Source organism: Micropterus dolomieu, linkage group LG14 (genome assembly GCF_021292245.1).
Source record: "Micropterus dolomieu isolate WLL.071019.BEF.003 ecotype Adirondacks linkage group LG14, ASM2129224v1, whole genome shotgun sequence".
Taxonomy (NCBI): domain Eukaryota; kingdom Metazoa; phylum Chordata; class Actinopteri; order Centrarchiformes; family Centrarchidae; genus Micropterus; species Micropterus dolomieu.
The window spans coordinates 2,799,233-2,822,062 of NC_060163.1; the positions used below are offsets into that span (position 1 = coordinate 2,799,233).

At 43.0% G+C, this 22,830-nt stretch overlaps 3 protein-coding genes across 5 annotated transcripts in view; all 3 read left to right on the plus strand.

The window, feature by feature from the left end:
* llgl2 (LLGL scribble cell polarity complex component 2) overlaps window positions 1-13,476 on the plus strand; it is a 34,043-nt gene extending 20,567 nt beyond the window's left edge. The window contains exons 7-27 of one of the 3 annotated variants that reach the window (XM_046068004.1): window positions 179-341; window positions 479-620; window positions 713-767; window positions 868-1,022; window positions 2,370-2,581; window positions 2,795-2,862; window positions 2,954-3,107; window positions 3,875-3,979; window positions 4,527-4,622; window positions 4,781-4,977; window positions 5,972-6,119; window positions 6,229-6,376; window positions 6,476-6,592; window positions 6,694-6,860; window positions 8,162-8,426; window positions 9,937-10,081; window positions 10,171-10,199; window positions 10,333-10,380; window positions 10,745-10,787; window positions 11,725-11,795; window positions 11,898-13,476. In XM_046068004.1, the coding sequence (XP_045923960.1) occupies window positions 179-341; window positions 479-620; window positions 713-767; window positions 868-1,022; window positions 2,370-2,581; window positions 2,795-2,862; window positions 2,954-3,107; window positions 3,875-3,979; window positions 4,527-4,622; window positions 4,781-4,977; window positions 5,972-6,119; window positions 6,229-6,376; window positions 6,476-6,592; window positions 6,694-6,860; window positions 8,162-8,426; window positions 9,937-10,081; window positions 10,171-10,199; window positions 10,333-10,380; window positions 10,745-10,787; window positions 11,725-11,764 (2,497 nt within the window). In that variant the 3' untranslated portion in view covers window positions 11,765-11,795; window positions 11,898-13,476. The remainder of the gene's footprint in view (window positions 1-178; window positions 342-478; window positions 621-712; window positions 768-867; window positions 1,023-2,369; window positions 2,582-2,794; window positions 2,863-2,953; window positions 3,108-3,874; window positions 3,980-4,526; window positions 4,623-4,780; window positions 4,978-5,971; window positions 6,120-6,228; window positions 6,377-6,475; window positions 6,593-6,693; window positions 6,861-8,161; window positions 8,427-9,936; window positions 10,082-10,170; window positions 10,200-10,332; window positions 10,381-10,744; window positions 10,788-11,724; window positions 11,796-11,897) is intronic. The other 2 variants (XM_046068002.1, XM_046068005.1) reach the window with 2 other exon arrangements.
* The window catches only part of tmem94 (transmembrane protein 94), a 339,697-nt gene that overhangs the window by 208,981 nt on the left and 107,886 nt on the right, over window positions 1-22,830 (plus strand). The gene's annotated exons all lie outside the window — the stretch shown is intronic.
* myo15b (myosin XVB) overlaps window positions 17,753-22,830 on the plus strand; it is a 76,280-nt gene continuing 71,202 nt past the window's right edge. The window contains exons 1-2 of the mRNA XM_046069692.1: window positions 17,753-19,945; window positions 20,090-20,266. Of these exons, the coding sequence (XP_045925648.1) occupies window positions 17,753-19,945; window positions 20,090-20,266 (2,370 nt within the window). The remainder of the gene's footprint in view (window positions 19,946-20,089; window positions 20,267-22,830) is intronic.

The following is a 22,830-nucleotide window of genomic DNA, read 5'->3' on the forward strand; positions in this document are numbered from 1 at the left end:
ACATAAGTGTGTAATCATCCAACTGAACCACTGTCGCATACAAAGATTTCAATTATATCATTGTCATCAACAAATCAGCTCTGAGCAGTCGCATACTGCCTCCCAGTCCTTACACCAGTCTCTCTCACTCATTCCTTCCTCTCTCTTGTGTTTATCCTCACTCGCCTGTCTCCTCCAGCGTACCAGATGACTACATCGGCCGCAGGAATCTAGAACACGTAGAGGCCTTACAGGAGAATGCGGTCAACCCAAACCAAGTAGTTATTGGCTATGGACGAGGTCTCATGGTCATCTGGGATCTGGAGAAAGAGCGTGCCATCCAGCACATCCTTGCCACACAGGTAACTGCTCTGTAACTCTGTAAGGCCTGGACCTGAATAGAATACCAGCCTGTCCTGAATAAAGTGTGGTTAGAACCATCGTGCTGAATCTTGATATTTGCTTTGTGTATTTTCCACGTAACACTGTGTAACCATAGCAATTGGAGAGTGTGTGGTGGACAGAGGATGGAAGCAACATTCTCAGTTCACACAGTGATGGAAGTTACTGTCGATGGATGGTGGGTGGAGATGACCTGAATGAGGAGGAGGAGGAGGAGGAGAAATCAGACATTCCTTATGGTGAGGATAAAGATGTCCACAACCCATTTTTATTTACTGTCAGGCGTTTCTTTTTCTGGAGGCAGATGATAACTTGTCTGTCATCGTTGCAGGACATTTTCCCTGCAAGGCAATTTCCAAAATAGTTCAGCTACCTACAGAAGCAGGGTGAGTTCACTTTATTTACCAGTGAAAGTGATTCTAACGTCCACACTGTTCTAATGTTTAACTTTACATGACCTATTGTTACGTGTGTGTGTGTGTGTAGGCCTCCGTTCCTGCTGTTCAGTGGTGGGATGCCCAGGGCCAGCTACGGGGACAGACACTGCATCACTGTGATCCACAGTAAAACACACGTGGCTCTGGACTTCACCTCCAGGATCATCGACTTCTTCGCCATCCGAGACGGACCACAGCACACAGGCAGGCAACTCACACTGACCCAGTCACTGACGACTGCCAAACACTCCCATACACAGTTATGGAAAGGAAGCTATTTAGCAAACCGTGAAAGGCCTATAGTCAGTTTCCATCCCACGTAGTTAGTAGGTGAACATCAGGAAGTTATTTCCTAAGAAGTCAGATCCAGAATTTCCTTTTTTGAAACTCTGTGGTTTTCTTTATATTCCCCCTTTTTGCTCACTTTGGGAGGACTTTTCACTTTATGTTAGACGATTACTATAAGCTTTCTGCAGTGATCTGATTTCTTGAACATTGTTTAAACAAGAACAACAGTTTCAATGGTCAGGGCAGGGAATCGGAGAAGCCTGTTTTCCCCAGCTAGCTTTCTTCTGGTGAAAGATGACTTCTTTTACCCATTTACACCCGGCATTAACCAGGCATTTGTATCTGGATAAGGAAAAACATGTGTTTATGCAATTTTATAAATGCACCCATTGTGATCGGATCATCCAGACAACATTTGGAGGTGGTCTGACTCGCACTGATCTCAACCAGGAGTAAATGAAATCTGTACAACATTCTAAATTAAAAACAATCTGTTCAGCTAGCTCTGCCTCTTCCCGTTAGCTTAAACTGAATGTAAGGAAGGTACTCTGGCCAGTTTTGTCCTGACAAATCCAATAAAGGTTATTCAGACAGGAAAGAGGCATCTTCAACAGTCTTGACTAAAAGAAAGACACCATGTCAAAACTACAGTTTAAAGCCACAACATGTTAAATTCTACTCCAGTTTATATCTGATCGTTCGACAGCAGCCATGTGGGAAATTGGAACATAGAACCGCCCAGACAGCTGAGCTGAATTGATGCCACTACAATCTAAAGATTTCCAAAAATACGGGATTTAGTACTTGTATGGTACACACATTATGCAATTTCTTGCCATAACCTGATTTCTTGTGTGCATGTAAATATACTCATTGTGACCGCCCGCTGTTGTCGCTGATGTCAACATATAAGCTCTGATACACACAGCAACCAGTTTTGTAGTGCAACGTGGGATAACAGACATTTTGGTTTTGCTTTCAGATCATTTGTGGAAACGGAGTCTTTGTCTTGGTGTGATTTCCATTACATTTATGTAGCTGAAGCTTCTATCCAAAGCAACTTACAATAAGTACATTCAATCATTTAGACACAACCCAAACACGGTGGGCAAGTACCAGTGTCTTGAAATGGTTTCAAACTGCCACTGGTAGCCAGCACTGAAAAGTCTTGACAAGTGAGACTAACCTGCCCCAGAACAGTGTGTATATTTACAGTATATCTACATATAACTACTGACATCGCTCTGTCCTGTCCATTTGCAGGAGACCCCAGTGCGCTAGTGGTCCTGGTAGAGGAGGAGCTGGTCGTCATTGACCTGCAGACGGAGGGCTGGCCGGTGATTCAGACACCTTATCTGGTTCCCCTCCATAGCTCAGCCATCACCTGCTCCCACCACGTCTCCGCCATCCCCCTCAAACTGTGGGAGAGGATCATCGCCGCCGGAGACCTGCAGAAGACGCACTACTCCAAAAAGGTACACCTTGGGCAGATGATAAAAACAGACTCAACTTTAGCAAGTCCATATCTTCTCTCTGTTTGTGCCTGTAGAAAAGCCCCTCACACTCTGAAGCTATTCATATTTGGTATGCTGCATCCTGAACATGGACACATTCCTTCATTTCTGGTTGGACAGATGTTATTAAGTTGGTATTATTGTAAATTTTTCATTTCCCCTCTCTCCAAACAGCCATGGCCAATAACAGGAGGCAAAAACCTGGCCCCAGACCCTCCACAGAGAGACCTGCTGCTCACAGGGTCCGTTCAGCTGAACTTTAGAAATATCTGTTGGAACAAACCTTTGATAGATTTAATGATATTAAGTTTATTTATTTGTGCTTGTGTGTAGGCATGAGGATGGCACAGTGCGTTTCTGGGACGCATCAGGAGTATGTCTGCATCCCATGTATAAGTTGGGCACAGCTGGAGTGTTCCACACAGACGCTGATCCCAATGACAACATGAACCAAGGCACTGAAGGAGATTGGCCGCCATTCAGAAAGGTGAGGCTGAAATACAGTCTGTAGAAAATTTCCTTGGTGTTTGTAGATTAACATTGAAAAAGGTAAAGCTCTGGCACACCTCACACAAAACTAAAGTGGTATGACAGAAATGTGTTAAGGGCCCCTTACAAGCTTTTCCTGGAGCTTTCAACCATAACTTGCAGTTACAAAAGCACAAAGTGACGATTTTCAAAACTGAAGTCAGAAAGCTACTGACACAATGATCTGTCTGCTCCTGACAGTACGGCTCAGCAGGTGAAAACAGTTGTAATCTGGGGCTCTAAAGTAGCTTTGTCAAGACTGATGTCATCAGGGAGTCTTCAAATGTATAACAGAATGTTAGTTACAAATTGTGGTTTGAATTTGTAAGATGTGTGTTTTTACCGTAGACTGGGCAACATCACAGACACATCCATGTTTTATACAAAGGTTTCTGAAGAGCCGTTATGAAGCTCCCGGCGACTCTGCCATCACCATCTTGGCAGTTTTTGGTACTTGGGCGTCGGCTTGGTTTTTTAGCCCAGTTTTTCAGCCAGGCACTTTGCTCTATAATGGTGGGTTTAGTGAAAGGACTTGAGTTTTATTAAGGGAAATGTAGGATACATTGTTTTTGTAGGTTGACTCATACTAAAAGTCAGAATATCTCTGCTTATGCTGCTTTAAACTGTTATTATTCTTCTGTTAATCTGTGTCTTATAAGTCTCCTAAGATTATGGAAGTACAGAACTGAATTGCTGGTGTCCATATCTTTTATTTTGTTTGTCCAGGTTGGCTGTTTTGACCCCTATAGTGATGACCCGAGGCTGGGCATTCAGAAGATCCACCTTTGTAAATACAGTGGCTATCTGACTGTGGCTGGCACTGCTGGACAGGTGAGATGCCTGTCGAACATTTGTCGACACTTATTGTAATTTAGAACACGGGTAACAAACCAGCATACCGTGTTCTCAGATCTGGGCAGTTAACTCTGCAAATACAGTACATTATCATTAATGCCAGGAATGACCAAAACTATGAAAATGTGACCCAGGTTATAAGAAATCACTACACTTTGTGTTTGATTTTTGTCAAAATCCACCATGAAAAGACGATTTAAGGCATATGAGTGCACATGACCAAAGTATAGTATTAAGAGAGAATGAAAGTTTCTGTGACGGTTCCTCTGGCATGTGCACTGTTTAGAGAGGAACTAGAGTATAAGAAATCAGTCTGGTGAGGACTGCTTCACTCTCCACTAAGTGACTTGAAATGGCCCTAACTAAGAAAACACTGTGGACAAATGTGCAGCTGACGGGGTGAGGGTGTGGTGCCCAGAATGGCACTGAGCTTCTCCTTTTCTATGCTTGATATCAGTTTTCACAGAGGCTTTGTTCTGCTTATTCACTTGTATTCCACTTTGTCTGATGTTTGTCTTTTCAGATCCTAGTGCTGGAACTGAATGATGAGGCCGCAGAGCAGACGGTGGAGGCTAAAGTTGTGGACTTGCTGCAGGGCCAAGAAGGCTTCCGCTGGAAGGTAAATAGGACTGGTTACTGCAGAAACAAATGCATTTCTCATAATTACATTGGTTGTTACAGTATTACTTTTCTGTTACATCACAAAAATAGAACTATGCCAGCGCCACAGAGTCAAAGTGATCCGAGCAGTGTCTTGTTGGTTTTCTTGTTGGTTAGGGCCACGCTCGGCTGGATGTGCGAGAGGAGCCGGTGCTGTTTCCTCCAGGCTTCCAGCCTTTTGCTCTGGTCCAGTGCCAACCTCCTGCTGTGGTCACCGCCCTCACTCTTCACTCAGAGTGGAAACTGGTAGCTTTTGGCACCAGCCACGGCTTTGGCCTGTACGATTACCAACAGAAGAATAACGTTTTCATCAAGTAAGGAGACGCAGAGAAAGAGAGAAAACCTGTTTGTACATAAAAGCTTAACTGAGTTTTCACCATCCAGGAAGACTCTGCTCAGCCACATGTTTTGTTCTTGAAGATTTTTTTAGCTGGTTTGTGGATTCAGTCAGATCCCATCATTGTGAGTAAATTAATCATGATGGTATCGTATCATGAGTTACCTTGTGACTCCCATCCCGAGGGAAAGAAATAGTCCTAAATGACCACATGCCTTGGGGTGACACATGAGGTTTTGAAATGAGAAGTAGTAAAATGTGGAGGGAAATACAGCATGTACACACATGCATGATGGACTGGACAAATGGGGGGTTTCACTCGCTGATTCAGCGAGGTGTTTGATACGGGGGTTTTCTTGCTCAGGAGGGTTCTTCTGCATCACTAAAGTAATGTGGTTTTCAGTTACAGGGCTGTCATGAGATGCATAAAAAGGGAGTCGGTTCAAAGTCAGCTGAAGAAGGGGTTTTCAACCTTTTTGACGCAAAACAAACAGAACAAACCTTTTTTAAAAAGATACAATCATTTCAAAGACGATGAATACGTGAGCTACAAGACAGTGACTGTTGGGAATCTACTGCCCGAAGACATTTGGCAGCGGTTCTATATGCAGACGGATGCCAAAATAAAGGACAAACCTGAATAAAAGAGTGGATTGTTTGAGTATGAAAAGGATGTGAATGAAATACTACGGCCTTTACAGTCATCAGATCTCAACCCAGTTATACACACATGAAGATTTTAGACCAGTGTATAAGACAATGCTCTGCAGCACCCTCTCCTATTTAAACCTAAACCTATTCAATGATGTCTGTGTCTGTCTGATGCATTATATTATTTTGTTCTGTCTGGCATGTTTGTGTTTATTTCTATTTGCTGTACTTTTTCCTTTTAAATTTGTCACAGTGCCAGCATTTGCGCCTCTGTGTGTTTATTACTGTATGTGTGTAACTCAGTATTTTCCCAATTGTAGGTGCACCCTGAACCCCAGTGACCAGCTGGCCATGGAGGGTCCCCTGTCCAGGGTGAAGAGCATAAAGAAATCCCTCAGACAATCCTTCAGGAGAATCAGACGCAGCAGAGTCTCGTTAAGGAAACATCACGTAAACAACGCTGCCAAGGTAGCTCTATAGCTCTCTGCTCTTCTGTACTAGGGAAAACCCCACCTTACTGTGATGTCCTTAAACTTTTATTTCTTTTGAACCTTCATCACTCTCATCTCTTGAGTAGCTCCAGGAGGCGAACGCTCGTCTGGAGGCTGAACTGGCAGAGATGGAGCTGGCTCCTGTCCAGAGGAAGATCGAGGCTCGCTCCTCAGATGACTCCTTCACCGGTCTTGTACGGACGCTGTACTTCACTGACACCTTCCTCTCAGACAGTGAGTTACTCCCTCAAACACCGAATGTAGCCCTTTAAAAAAAAGCGTATATACTATACCTCATGTTTTTCACACATCTCCTCACTTTCTTCACATAAGGTACACACAACACACCCTCCCTATGGGCAGGGACCAATGGCGGCTGTGTGTTTGCATACATGCTCCGCCTTCCTCCCGCAGAGCACAGAACAGACGAACCGGTCACCGCTCATCAGGGTGAGACAGAGTTTTTGATGTTTGGGGTAGAGTGTTTTTTCGACTCTGTCATCATGTTGTAATGTTCCCTCCACTCTTTCTCTTCCTCCCTTTTATTCCAGCTAAGGAGATTCAGCTGATGCACCGGGCTCCAGTTGTTGGTATAGTGGTGCTGGATGGTCACGGGGCTCCTCTCCCTGAGCCCCTGGAGGTGGCCCACGACCTGGCTCGCTCACCTGACATGCAGGGCTCACACCACCTGCTGGTCATATCAGAGGAACAGTTTAAGGTCAGGAGCACAGAGAGAGGGGGTTTTCAGCGTCTTTGTTGTTTTTCTTTTGGAAGGTTGGCCTTAGCTCCAAGGTCATACATTTATCATACAATTACCTGGGCCCTGTACTATGAAGCGAGTTCAACACACCCAGGATATGTTTTCGTTATCTGGCTTAATTAATCCTAACAATTGTTAACAACAGTGTGAAGGCCTAAATGAAGAGGCGTAGCCTGTAATAATGTGTTGACGTGTTCTTATGAGCTGTATGAGAATATCAGCCCTTATTCTTTCAGCTCGGCTGTGTGTTGGCGTTTCCACATTAAAAGGCTCGGGGCCCTGAATAGCCTAAGTGTTCTCACTTTTTAAGAACTTCTCGTCACTTCAAAAATGAGATTAATTAATGTGACACACTCAAATGTGTTCCAAAAATTGTTCTAAATTAATTTAATAAAGCAATGAAACTAATAATCCATTCGTGCGATAACATGTGCTTAAATAGTGATTAAAAGACTGAAACTGACCATTTAGGCTTCTGGAAACTCCCCAACATTACCTGCGAGCAACTTTTTGCAATGTGGGCGGTGTCTGTGATAGCCTGTAAGATATCTACTAACCTAAAATAAAAAGCCTACGTTCATATTAAAATTTATTTCAATATCCCTACCAAACTGCTCATAATGTTCAGCCTCACGTGTGAAACGAACGGGAGCAAATAAAAAACATGAAATGCATTTCAAAGCAGTAAGTAGGCTTACTGTAAAAACTTGTACAATAGTAGCTTTTCAGTCAGTCTCTGTAGGATGATATCGTTCTAGCATAGCAAGAGTTTCTCTGTATCACCACAGCAAACAATAAAAGCAGCCTATAAAACTGTGGGATCTCCTACAGATGGTGATGTCATTCTCCAAGAGAGCTGACTGGTCAGTAGGCAGCAATATAGAGATGATCTCTTATATGGAACATAACCTGCTCCGGAGCAGGTTAGCTGTTCACCATGGCGATATACCCCGGTAAGAAGAGAACCACCGTCGTGGTACTGAAAACTCAGGGTTAACCCACGAAGTTACCTGGATAAGCTCAAATCCTGCTTCGTGGTACAGGCCTCTGGTCTAGCCAGGCAACACAGAATTAGAGGCACTTAATTCTACACTCTGGAACTTTTAAGAGGTGCTTACTAATATGTTAAAATATAGTCCACTTCTAAATAAATGTTTTGCTACCAGACTATACATAATAACAAATATGTGGTGCTCAGCTGTCTGGGGGGGAAAACACTACACACTGATAGTTGTTCAGCTGTCCATGTCTGTGTTCAGGTTTTCTCCCTACCAAAAGTGAGCGCTAAGATGAAGTTGAAGCTGACAGCCGTGGATGGCTCCAGAGTACGGAGGGTAGGCGTGGCCTGGTTCGGCAGCAGTCGGTCGGAGGACTACGGTGAGAGCGGCTTGGTGGTTCTGACCAATCAGGGCGACCTCCACGTCGTGTCACTGCCGACAGTCAAGATGCAGGTTCAGTACCCCTGCATCCGCCGAGAGGACGTCAGTGGCATCGCTTCCTGTGTCTTCACCAAGCATGGCCAGGGTAAAGACATGCCTACACACACTCTCACTCACTTCTAAGACCTTTGGTGATTTGGTGCATTTCCTACCCCTCAGGCTTTCCCATTTCAACTACAAGTCTAACCCTAGAATTCACTCTAACCTAAAGCTCAAGCCTGAAACAGGCCTGTGAAGAAGGGAAGACCAGCCATAATATGTTTATTGTTGTTTATGTTGATGTTGAAAAGTCTCTCACCCTCAAGGTCAGAAACACCTGTGACAGACAACTAGCAGACACATCTGTTCCTCTGTTTTCTGGACAGACTGTGGACAAGACACTGGTTATGCTGATACTATATAATGAAGATATCACAAATTCATGTATGCTACTACGCAAGTTAAATTTAAACAGGATAAATTAAATGCAGTACTGATAATAAAATAATAGAAATATTTCGTATTTGTTATGTTGATATAAGAACATATATAGGGGTGTAGGGGTGTCACAATTCTCCAAATCCAGGATTTGATTTTTGATTAAAACCTTCTTTTTTTTCTGCACTGACTGCTTGTTTTGTAAAGATCAATAGGTATGCCCTGACAAATGTTATGTACATTTTCAAATTGTTGTCAAGTAGAGATGAAACAGTATGAACATTTCATATCATGATTATAGTGACCAAAATGATCAGGGTTATCAGTATTGTACTCAGAGTTTTATTTAGAAACAATTAAATAAATAAAAATTTGTTTTGTTTTATTATTATTATTATTATTATTACAAAAATAACAGCCAATATCTTATGTAAACATGTAAAAACCATTTCAAAATGTGCATTAAAACATTGTAAAGTAGGACCCCGTGCACAACTTAAAAAAAAAAAAAAAAAAGCTTTTAAAACCAATTCAACAACTGCCTGATTTTAAATGGCCAATGCTTCGAAAATAGTCCTCTGAGGAGGGAAACTCTGCAGCGCTGTCACTGCAAGTTATCATTGACCCAAACAAACCCCTGCTGCCTGTGCGCCTGTGTGTGGGAAATTGTTGCTGAATTCTGGTAACTGTTTCATCCCTAAATATTAGTTTATCTGTAAAATTTTGCCACTGAGATCCATCAGCCTCCAGACAAACCTTTTGTTAAACAATAACAAGGTTCATGAGGTCAGTAGTTGATGGGTAGGAGAGGTATAAATCACGGTGGCCACCTCCGGCCTTGCTCATACCCCCGCTGCTCTATAGTGTCTTAAATGATACTCAACCAGTATCGTCTACATGCTGTAATCCAGTCTTTTGGAACAATAAGACTATTTTTAAACGAATTATTCCAAAAAAAGTTTGCTCTTATGTTTTTACCTTCACATCCACACAAGACATTTTTGTTCTAGTGTGCCCACTGTACATGTCTGTTCTTACCAATATTACTACAGGTTCATTAGAGTTCCAAAAATGGCAATAACATTACTCCACGTTAGAATCTGTGTTCTCAACCAAATGATTGCTCTGTTTTGATTGCACCTCTCAGAAACCCTCTGTGTTCTGTTGTCTTCCTTCAGGCTTCTACCTGATCTCTCCATCTGAGTTTGAACGCTTCTCTCTGTCCACCCGCAACGTGGTGGAGCCTCACTGTCTGGTGGAGGCTCCTCTACATTCATGCTCCTCCCCCAAACCCCAGCTTGATGGAGCTTCTTCTGCTCACAGGTATATAGACTTAAAGTTTCTATATCTTATGCTGGAAACTCATAATTTCTTTCAGTACTCATGCGGTCTTGTCCTCTCTGTCCTTCTAGAAACGCCAGACAAGACAGTGAGGATGCAGGTAAAATGTCTGTCAGGGACCAGCTTGAGTTTGATTTTTAAACTCTGTGCTTGTGCTGCCTGTTTTTACATAAACACCTTGTTTGTGGCTGACTGTACTGATGTGTCCTCTGCCTGCTGCCTGTGTGTTCCAGAAAAAGCAGCTAGACGTGTTATGGAGCATGCTTTGCTGAATGACGAGAGTGAGTACTTAAGAGAAAGGGACAGAGGAGAGAATGTATTTAAATGAAGTAGAAATATACCCTCGATATGATATATGAGGATAGTGTGTTTTAACCCTTTAAGACTGGCTTCAGCTATAATAGCACCATGTGCTGCCCCTGCTAAAGGATATGTCAGCTTCCTGCTCCCATTGTCATCAGACACAGCTACATCATGTGTTACACCGCAGTGTTTACCAAACATCATCTCATCGCATGATTTGTATAACTTTGCTTCGATCCCAGCAAGCTGTATCCTAATGTGGCTGAATTGCTGCCACAGGGTCTTATATGAAGTGCTGTGTTGAACACTGGTTAGTATCAGTCATGCTTTGTTGTCTTGCAGAAGTACTTCAGGAGATCCAGAAGTCACTAGAAGGAGAGCAGACGTAAGTATTATTAATAATTCAAATGGGGGGGATTTGTATATCTGTTATGAAACTTGATAAAAGGGTTTAGCATGGCCCAGGAGAAGAGCCCAATACATTTTGGAGCGGATCCGGATCACAGGGCACATGCACAAATAATTTCACATTCTCACTAACTTTGAGAGAGAGGCCAGTGTTACCAGCTACTTCAAAATTAACTGAATTTGTTGCACATGCAGTAACCCATTGCAGTTAAAGTGAATAGTAATATAATATGTGACTAAACATACAACAAACCACGTCAAACCTCAGTGTAGAAACAAACAAATGCAGTCAGGGGATGGGGTTTTTCTGGCTCAATGCAGAATTCCGGATTTTGCGACTTGAGAAATACATGGGAAATTCACATGTGATACGAGGCTCCAGAGAGAGAATTTCCATCATGTCTCTAATTTAAATGCAGTTTATGCCCCGTATTCCCAGTGACTGCTGAATAGTATTATTATTTTTTCTTTTGCTTGAAATGCCCATCCATATAGTCCCTATAAAAACTTCACCTCAAAGGTAAAGGTAATACTGTATGTCGATGTTGGCTTTAACACCTGTTCTGTATTTCAGAAGTAATGCTACCGAACAAACAAATTATTTGCTAACAAAACACACTTTTAATTTCTACTAATCACAAATGTAATTTCAATGTGAATAGTAGTCATCTAAAGTTGTCCATTGACACTCATGTTTACTTGCCCCACTTTTTTAATATCTAGTTGGACAAATTCCCAGTCATAATCATGATGTTGACGTGATTTACAAGTCTGAAAATTTTAATTAGGATAACTTCCACATGTAATGAATGCAGCATGGTCACTCTAGTCTGAAGGGAAACATGGAGTCAGTCCAGTTGCCTTTAAAGCTGGAACTAGTCATGTTAATGGACGCTATTTTCTGATTGCCACAGGTCACTCCTGGAAAATAATGTGAAGAGTGCTGTAGCTTGAGACATCTCTGGACAGTTGAGGTGAGCCCAAGGTAGTGGCACATTTTTATCTTTTGGTACTAAAAACTGACATGTCATTAACTGTTTTGGAGTCACTTATTTGCTCATTGTGTCTTTCTGTTGTCTCTCCTCAGAGTGAACTGACATGTTGATTTGTATGAAGCGTTCTGCTGTTCTGTAGCAGCACTTGCCTCCTGCTCAGTTGACAAAACCACTACGGACCCCTGACCCATTGCCTCAGTGACTGACCTCCCCTCTCCCAGCCCACATCAGCCCCTCGTAGAGAGACACCAAAGGGCTCTTGGCAGTAGTGCTTTATAAGCACCATCAGGCTGTTTGAAGGCTCACTAACAGTGCGGACAGAAGGTGAAAGTAGAGACACCACCTGTGCCTAAAGACCACACACTGTACACATGTCATTACAGCGTGGTCCCATCCATTCAACCCAAAGCTACATGAAGCACATTCCTGACATGTGACAAATGCCATAATTCATCACACCAAGATCAACACCAGCATCAAACCAGCATCTCAGATCTGCCATAGATACCACTCGTTGAAGCTGTTTGGCTTAAATGGCAACCACAACCACTTTGTTCTGAAAGCCTTTGTCACCACCAGCCTTTTCATGTGGATTCTGCCAATGAAACGGTTCATCCTTTCAACACGCTCTCTGATGTGCAATCTCACTGGCCTTCATCTCCCCACATGGACATACACATGGAAGGAATGTGGGGGGAGATTTTTGATAATGTTGATGAAAATGTTTGTAGCTTAAGTTTTATGTGATTTGTGCCATCAGATTTATTCTATGGAAGCCCATTTCTGCCAGGAAAAGGAAAAAAAATTTTATTAAAAAGCTAGGATTGGTTAGCAAAACACATGGTTGAATCAACATTATGTGAGACTAAATCAAAAATACATAAAGATATGTCAAATTTATGACATTAAGACGGACTCTTATCGTATATGAAATTATGAGTTGTGTTTTTGCAAAATATTTTGATAGGTCAAACATTTTGACTATATTTATATAATTATTTAGTTTATAATTTTTACTTAACTTTTGTTTTTGGCATAATTGAGCTTCCTTAGAATTCAGAGGAGCTATCAAGGGAAAATATTTTAAGTGATGCCACAGAAGAGAAGTTTTATGTATGTTGAACCACACTGATTGTTAACTTGTCTTTTATTTTTCAGTTACAAAATGAGTAATAGCGTTGCAAACTGTATTGTACCCCTGTATACTGCTAACAAAGCCCTGTCCCCTCCCGTCCACAACTTTATAACCGGCCATAGGTACTCCACTACTGCAGGGCTCACAATGCTGTACTTTCTGGGGGGGAACAGCTTTCTATGGGATTAGGTTTTTAATTATTTTTCTGTAAACCTTTTTTTTTTTTTTTTATTCCAATGGATAATGTAATTTAGGAATGTAATTGTAAGCTATTGTAGTGACATGTTTTTAATATATATACAGTATGTATGTGACTCAGTCTGTACCTGTGGGCCTGTTGTTATGGGGTTGGCTGCTATCGTACAAGGAAATATTTTGGTACTGTGTCTCAGAATGCTGGGTATTTTAGCATCAGCCTAGAATATATTTTTGTAGTGAACTGATTAAGAACCCTAATTTTTTTTTTTTTTTTTTTAATTTGTAATTTCACACTACAGTTTTCTTGTGGATAATTATTACATGTTTTTCTCCAAGCATGAATGTGTCTGTTTTTATTTTCAGATATTTCTGATTTATAATCTGATGGTTTTCATCATTCATCTCTGCTGTACTGCAAAGAAATACTTGACAGTGTATGACCGCTGTTTCAGAGTCTCTGTAGTTTTCAATTTCTGATTTCTTCTAAAAGCCCAGATATAATCTTGGTCTTTGTGAGCTCTGGTGAAGTGGATAAAAAGAGGCATCAGTTTTCATACATGCACAGCCAAGAGTTTTGATCATCCATTATAGATTAAGGCACTTTGTCTGCTAATTGTCGAGAGTCATAATGGCGTCGTTGCAACCTGAGCTCTCTAAGGACCTGGCTCAGGCTGGGCAGCAGCAGCTCTGTTAGGGGATGACGTTGCAAGATAAGTTACTCTTATTTGCAACCTGAAGATTTTAAGTTCCAAAATAGTGCCTGAATACACTGTGGATTGAACTTAATGTGTTATATTCAGCTGACAGCCTGGAGTCTAGAAAGTTGATTTTCTCTACTGACAGAAAGTGGCTTAGGTACATTCACTTGGCATCAGTTGTTTGTAAATGAGGTGATGCAGAGTCTGTCCCCTCTTGAGGTCCTGGGTTATGATTGTGGGAAGAGGAAGGACTCCCTACAGTGTCAACAGCTCCAAGTTGTTCTGTCCTTACCAGGGCCTCATTTACAAACGTTACTAGCCAATGTTTGGGATGTTGTGTGTTTTTTTTTGTTTTTTTACTAATTTGAGAGAATGTCCTCTCTGACGCATTCATATGCACATAAACAGGAGGGGAAAAAAGAAAGATGAAACTCAAAGGTTTGAAATTGATACCATTGTGTATTCACAATGAGTTTACATTTCAAAATAAATAAACCTTTTTATTTTATTTTTTAATTAAACGCACCTATTTGGTGCTCCCTGGAGTGCAAAAGAAAACCTAGTATGTTGCACAGTTTAATCATGGCACATGTGCCACACCAACAAACACTACACCAGACAGAAAATTGAATATGGTCATGTGTGGAGCAGGTGTATGTAAGCACATCGCATTCACCAAAGAAAAATTTTTTAGACACCTTGGTTAGGGTTGGTTATTTGTCATCTAAAATAAGATAAAATACAGATTTAAGGTTTTTCTATCATCAGCTGTTTTAACACTTAAACAGACAGCGTGCAAATACTTGGCTGGCTGTATGAATTAACCTCATTTGAATTGAAGCGTATTGATAACTTTGGTACAGTTTGTGTGTATACACTGATCGGCCATAACATTATGACCACTAACAGGGAAAATGAATAACACTGATTATCTTGTGACCATGGCACCTGTCTGTTGGTGGGATATAGTAAGTGAACGTTTTGTCAAAGTTGATTTATTAGAATCAGGAAAAATGGGTAAGCGAAAGGGTTTGAACGACTTTGACAAGGGCCAAATTGTGATGGCTTGACAACTGGGTCAGAGCATCTCCATGGTGTGTTCCCAGTCGCAGTGATCAGTACCTATCAAAAGCGGTGAACCGGCAACAGGGTCATGGCCAGCCATGGCTCATTGATTCATGTGATCCAACAGAGGAGGTCTCGGTCAGCTGCTGAAAAACTGAATGCATGGTTCTGATACAAAGGTGTCGGAACACACGGTGCATCACAGTTTGTTGCATATGGGGCTGCGTAGCCACAGATCACTCAGGGTGCCCATGCTAACTCCTGTCCACTGCAGAAAGCACCTGCCGCATCTTGTGGGCATCAGAACTGGATGACGGAGCAATGGAAGAAGGTGACCTGGTCTGATCAATCACAATTTCTTTTACATCATGTGGGCCGGGTGCGTGTGCGTCACTTACCTGGGGAACATACAGCACCAGGATGCACTATGGGAACAAGACAAGCCGGCGGTGGCAGTGTGATGCTTCAATGTTCTGCTGGGAAATCTTTGGTCCTGCAATTCATGTGGATGTTACTTTAATACGTTCCACCTAAGCGTTGTTGAGTCCACCTCCCTTAAGTAAAGCCAGTCTCCTCAAGGCAAGGCTAGACTGATGAATTTACCTTGTTGTTGCTTACAACTGTGATGATTTCTCCCAAACTCCATGTGGTCTCACACATATGTACTTGGTTTCGCCTAAACTTGCTTGGAGTGATTCTTCCTCAAAAAAGTCAAAAGCACCCAACAGAAATGTAACCTAGTTACTGGAAATTGCATTTCTCAGGCAACAGGAATTGGACATTTATATATCTTAACATTGTTTGCATTCATAATTACGTGCGAGAGAATATTACATCCGCAGAAAGTACCAACTCCACCATAATCGACTTCCTGATAGAGATAATTTGACCTTTGGTAAGAAATGCTCTATTCCAACTGGCAACGCATGAGCTCCATGTTCAGCTAGGCCTCATCTTACAGTATTTAAGGTTTTGTTTTGCTAGACTATATTCTTGGAATACTGTATACATGAACTGTATATAGCCTACTATACAGCAATGGTGCATCGTGGAGTTCTCTGGGGCCCAATTTCAATTTCTTAAATGATGTCACCTGGTAATTGATTGAATGCAAGAAGGTGAAGGGCTCAATATGCGATAAATAGGAATGGGAGGCAGGCTCTTGTCCTACAGAGTGGACAAGAGGTAGCCGAATTGTCAATCATCTATATTTGTCAATAATCAATCCACTTTTGTTGGTCAAAACAGCATCATTAATAATTCTCCTCCATCCAGTATTTAGCATTTGTCTTCTATTAATAAAAATGTAAATATTCTTCATAAAGTCAAAGTTAGAAGTTAAACCTCATAGTCATTTTTGAACTGCTATTTGCTGGGCAACAGAGCCAGTTCAAGAAAAATGTGTGACTAAAAACATTATAGCTTGCACTAAAATACTGATCATTTTGAAATGAAGCCAGTCCAGCATTCAAGCAAGGACGAAATCCCCCTCTCCCTGAGGAAAAAGCCAGCAAAAGACCCCCTTTTCTCTGTCCTCTCGTATTCTCTCCCTCTCTTCTCCATCAGCACCTGTTGTTGATCACTCCAAGCAGCACCTCTCACCTTTCCTCCCAAGCATTCACCAGCTGGCCATATGAATGGCAGCTAGGCTGTATGACCTGCCAGATAGAGCTGTATTATTCAGAAGGCACTTTGTGTTTGTGTGCGCGAGCTTCAGTGCACGCCAGCTCACCTTTGTCGATGGGGGCATTGTGTGTATGTCTAAACCACCCATATACTTTTGTTGGGTGTGTATTGCATATGTGCCTTCTTGTATAATGTTAGTGGATTGGATATTGGTGTGTAACTCCCCATCAGTTCTCCTCCTGACCATGGATGCATGTTTGTATCAGTGACACCAGCTCGTGAGGACAGGCCGGAGCAGTTTGCGACCCCCAGCCATGCCTGGGTTTCACCTGAGAAGCCTGGTAAGCTATATTACACTGAAATGAGCTCTCACTGCGTTCCCCCCAGGACGTACAGGTTGTGCAACTACATTTAGGTGGATCTAAAGATAGCCTTTCATTGCAGTTTAGATCTAACCTGCAGATAATAGCTTTTGTGGGCTGTTACGGAAAGAAAAGGAGAGTCCTTTTCATCCAGCATGGAAAAGCCACTTCATTGTGCTTTTGCCGTGTTACACTATATTGATTTACTGTCGTTTGTGTTTTGTGGGAGATAAATTGCAGCTCTCGATCTCAGCCTAGCAATGAAAATCCAGCTAATTGAGACTAAACTAGGTCTGACCTGGGTGTCTCTAGCCTCAGAACAAGGAGCAGGGACTTAAGTGTGAAACATAGTCTAAATGCTGATGGATTGAGCCAAGGGCCTGGTTTCACTGAGTTTGACAGATGTGTTACTCAACTTACAGCCCTTAATTGTTATTTTTATTGAGTGGCTAACTTATCTGTTAAAGTGTGACGTTAAAAGATTTAAATTTCCTAAATGCTTCACAACTAAAATCTGCACTTCTTTCCATTTCCCTAGTCAGTATGATCTCAAATGATAAAATAAAGACAATTTATATGGTTTTGTTATTCTCCAGGTTATTGCAACTTAGCAACAAACAACTGTAGAATTGATAACAATGGCACCAGTGAAGTCCCAAGGTAGAACACAGGCCACAAAGCAGAGGGCAAAGGCAGCAAAAAAACAGCAGAAAAATGTGAGACCAAATGATTCCAAAGCGTCTCAGCCTCCCTCTAAAGAGGTTAATGGGAAACAAAAAGGTAGAGGGAATTCACCAACTTTCAAGGATGGAAAGACAAATAAAGTGAAAAGTAAAGGAATAAATAAAGCAGATCTAAGTAAAATGGGAGGTACAGAACAAAAGGAACCACAGAAACAAGCGGGGAAAACATTACAATCTCAACATGAGGAAGATGGTAAAATAACAGATATAAAGACCACCAAACTCAAACCTCCACCAAAAGCACCCCCAACCACACAAGGGAGGATCAGCAAGCTCCCCACTAAGCCTGAAAACAACAGAAGTGATAAAGAGACAGAGAGTGAGGAGGAGGAACTAGATTCAAGAAGCTCAGCAGAGGTGACGGAAGAGGAATCTAGTAATGATGAGAAGGAGGAGGAGCTGGACAGTAACGAAGAGCCAGCTGAGACGCAGGGGAGTGAGGAGAGCAGTGAGGTGGAGGCATCAGACACTCAAAGAGATACAGCAAACGAGGAATCAGACAAAGAGCTTTCAGAGGAAGCCAAATCCAGAATTGACTCCGAGGTTGAACCAGTAGCATCCAGTGAGGAAGAGGAAAACGAGAAGAAAGTTGAAGAATCTGAAGCGGTCAGCAGTGATGGGGGTGAAGACGAGGAGATAACTCAGGAAGGCACGTCTGCAAAGCCAACAGCTGTTAAAGCCTGCAGACAAAGCAGACAGACTCCTCATCCCTCAAAGCCTGCACGAGGGCCGAAACACAAGATGTTTAAAAAAACAAAGGAAGATAAGCAGGCCGAGAAGGCTGAGAAACAAAGGGCCAAAGCAGAGAAGCAGAGGTTAGAAAAGGAAGCCAAACAAAAAGCCAAGGAAGAGAAAAAGAACAAAAAGAAGCCACAGAAAGAGGACAATCCCAGTTCTGCAACAGATGAGATTCAACCACAGAAAGGTCTTTACTTCAACAAGGGCAACACAGCAAGAGGCAAGACCCAGTTTGCAAACAAAACAAAAAGTATCAACGTGAAAGATGCCCCTGTAGAAGCTGATCCAGATGAGGATGAGCAGAAGGCTGAACCAACATTAACCAAAGCCATCAAAGGCCAAAACCGAATTATGCTTCTCAAAGCCAAAGGTAAAGACTACAAAGCCATTCTGGAGCCTGAGGAGCAGCAGGACACTGGAGGTGTGGTCAAAGTGGGGCCACAGAGCTTGCTCCTGGGGAAGGTCAAGATGGCATCTCCTCGACATAAAGCAAAGCCTGAAAAAGAATTAGAAAGTGAGGCAGCTGATGAAGGGTCCAGCAAACCCAAGGAATGTTTAATAGCACGAAGAAAAGGTATGACTACTCTTCACAGAGTATCTGGATGGATTCAGAAGAACATGCCACGGGGGTTAAACTTGAGAAAGAAGCTTTCTGCTTGTACTAAAGCCATCGGTGTCTCCCGCTGGCTCTCCCTTCAGGCGATTAAACAGAAACAAGGTCCCAGAAAATCTAAGGGCAATATCTTCAAACATAGAATAGCCATGAGAGTTGCCAGTAAAAGCAGCCTGGCTAGTAAGAAAAATAGGAGCTCCTCTGAGGACAGGCTGGCTAAAGAGAAAGCCAGCCTCCAGGGCATGGGAGGGGACAGAGGGGAAGAAGCGGCACCAGCTGGCGAGAAAGAGATAGAGGCCAAATACGCTGTGGTACTCCCCAGGATGAACAAAATGGGCAAGGCAAAGACAGCTATAGTGCCCCTGGCTCCTGGACCTTCTACACCATCAAATACTACTGGATCACCCGGAGAACCCACTACATCAGAGCCCAAACCCCCGAAACCATGTGCCAGGCTTGTGCTCTCTGTCAAACCGGATCTCAGCCACTTGAAGTCTATCAAGAGGCCCTTACCAGGATTAACATCCGCTGGAGATGTGGCAGAGAGGAGCCCTGGGTCCAGTAGTACACAGGAAGGGTCATCCAACGCTGAGGATAGAACTGGGAGAGCCGCCCTGCACAATCAAGATGGAGTCAGTGTGCTACATACTGCAAGAGGGAAAGTGGACACCTCGCAGATCAGCCTGACCAAGATGTCCTTGTCAGGAAGAACAATAGGAGGTGGACTGACTTGGGCCAAAGGACAAGACCCCGATGGAGAGGCTGCAGCTGGGATACCGAGGTCCACCACTCAGCCCTTACCCAATGGGGAGGCACGTGAGGTGATTTCAGGTGTCCAGACCTTGTATGAAGAAGAGGCAGACAGAGAAGTGGCCCAGCTGATGGGTGGTGGGGGTACATATGCTATCGCCCAACCAGAGGTGCACTGGGCTGGTAACCCCCGGATGAGTGGAGACCCTCAGGTATGTGTTACATTTTTGGTGGTAGACTTGAAATTGTGAAGATGAAGCTGCTTTCTCTCACTTACACACATCTTAGAAGAATAACAATAGATGAAGTAACCTTCTTTTCAGGTCACTCATCTATCTTTGCTTTGTGTGGTTCAGGACTGGCTGCGTGCAGAGAACCTGTTGCCCCACCAGACGGTAGAGAAGCTATCCAAGTGGACAGTCTATGACGATGGAAGCCAGGCCAGGACAGTTCCTGCCCACAATGGCAGGGGCCCCTGGGAATCAGAGGACCCCACACAGGAGATGCTTGAGAGTCGACTGGTCAAAGCACAGGTATTGATACTGCATCATTATAATGATACTTTACCATACAAAAATCTTTTAAGCACATTCAGAGTAAATTTCTGTCAAGCTTTATTTACCCCTTTTGCCCCTGGATTGATTGTACAGTTTATATTTATTCATGACAAATGTGTATTTGATGTATGGACTTAATCTGTGGCAAGCTAGCAATTAACACATCTTTGAACCTACTGGGTATTCTGGTTCTGGTTCTGGTTCAACATTCACGAAACGTTTTCAACTCAAGCAGATACATCTTTCCCACAGTTTGCACTGCCTGGAGCAAAGTTGACATTTTTGCCTGGGGGGAAAGCTCAAAAAAGAAAGAAAAGGTATCATCCTTTCCCTTTTGATGAATTGATTGAATTGAACCTTATTTTACCAGGATAATTCACTCAGTATCAATACTGCCTTCCAGGGAGTTCAGCAGTTGAGAGATGCTTCCCTAGAATTGCTGTCAATCAGGGTGGGGAAAATTTCCTGGAAAAAACCTACAGGAGAAGTGTGATTTGTTGTCATGACAGCCGTAATTGTGTTTTAGGATGGCTGTTGTCTTATATCCACCATTGGGGTTATGATTTTTCCCATTTTAAATACAAAGGAACCAAATACACTGATTACTAAGAATTACTTGTATAGTAATTTATAAAAAAAAAATCATTTGCAAAAATGAAAAACAAATCCTCCAATTTATTATTCTAAAAAATATTTTTAAAAACATGTAGGCTTACTTAATAAATATAAAATTAAAATTAAATTATTGAAAGGTGTGTGAATGGGGTGAATGTGACATGTAGTGAGTGCTTTGAGTGGTTGAAAGACTAGAAAGGGGTTATAAATACAATCCGTTTACCATTTGCTAGCATCCAGGCCACTCGCCTGCTAATCTTCAGTCTGCATCCCTACCTGCTAGAGACCAGTCTGCACTCTGGTCTGCTAGCAACCCACCAGATGTTCAGTGTCAGATAGCACCACACCAGCCAGTTTCCTGCCAGATCCTGCCCTGGAGTCTTTGCTGCCCAGCTCCTCATTCTCACCATTGCCAGCGCCCCAGAGACTGCGCTGCCCAATGCCACTGAGGGTGAGTTATCCTGTGCTCCAGAAACTCATCTGTCCTGACTTTGTCGGCCAGCTCCCCAGAGATTCAGGTGATTAGCTCCCTGGTGACCTTGCTGACCAGCTCAAGGGAGACTTAACTGCCCATCTCCCTAAAGTCTCAATTGCCTGGTACCACAGAAGTACCTCCAGTCCTGTCAAGTTCCTAGTCGGCGGTCAGGCCGACATCTGCCCTGGTTCCCCTGCAGTTGTCCAGCTACCAACTCCCTGCTACAGCAGTCCCCAGTCCCTCAGCTGCAGCAATCACCTGTCCCTGCTGAGCTGCAGCAGTCCTCAGTTGCAGAGCTGTTGCAACCTCCCATTCCTCATTCCTAATGCCAGCCTCCGGTCCGCACTCCAGCCCATGGCCTCTGGTGCTGCACTCCAGTTGCCAACCTCTAGTCCTGCACGCCAGGCATCAAACTGGCTGGTCTTCAGTCACATCGCCGGTGTCCTGCCCGACCTCCAGAGGGTTTCTGCCTTTGCCAACTGCCTGTGCCATTTGGATCTGCTCAGCCCTTCGGCCTTGCCTCCTGGTCGGCCTCCGGACCTGCTCAGGCCGTCCACCTCAGGACTTCTGCTCCGCCCATGTACAGCCATCAGACCATCCGCATGAGGTCCCCTTTGGCCACATGACAGAGAGCACAAGCTCCCCTCTATAGCTCCCTGAAAACTTACCCCAGAATTATTATTTTGGATTGTAGTCTTAGAAATGTTTGCCTTTGTTCCGGACTGCTTACCGGGGTTTTTGTATTTGTTATGGATTGCATATTTTTAGATTTGATAGACTGTCCACCTCACTGTCATAAACTGTCTCTTCTCTGCCCGTTGTCCTGCATTTGGGTCCAAATCCACCATTGACCATTGCACCCTATTACATAGACTCTCCAGTTGATCTAGAATGCTGCTGCATGTACAGTGGGGGAAATAAGTATTTGACCCCTTGCTGATTTTGCAGGTTTGCCCACTTACAAAGAATGCAACGATCTATAATTTTAATCATATGTACATTCTAACAGTGAAAGACAGAATCCCAAAGAAAATTCCAGAAAATCACATCATATTAATTTATTAAAATTGATAACCATCTGATGAGGAAAAACAAGTATTTGACCCCCTGGACAAACAGCATGTTAATATTTTGTAGAAAAGCCATTATTGGCCAGCACAGATGTCAAACGGTTTTTATAGTTGGTGACAAGGTTTGTGCACATTTCGGCAGGGATGTTGGCCCACTCCTCCCTGCAGACAGCCTCCAAATCATTCAGGTTCCGAGGTTGTCGCCTGGCAACTCGAATTTTAAGCTCCCTCCAAAGATTTTCTATTGGATTCAGGTCTGGAGACTGGCTAGGCCACTCCAGAACCTTGATGTGCTTCTTCTTCAGCCACTCTTTTGTTGCTTTGGCGGTGTGCTTAGGGTCGTTGTCGTGCTGAAACACCCATCCTCGACCCATCTTCAG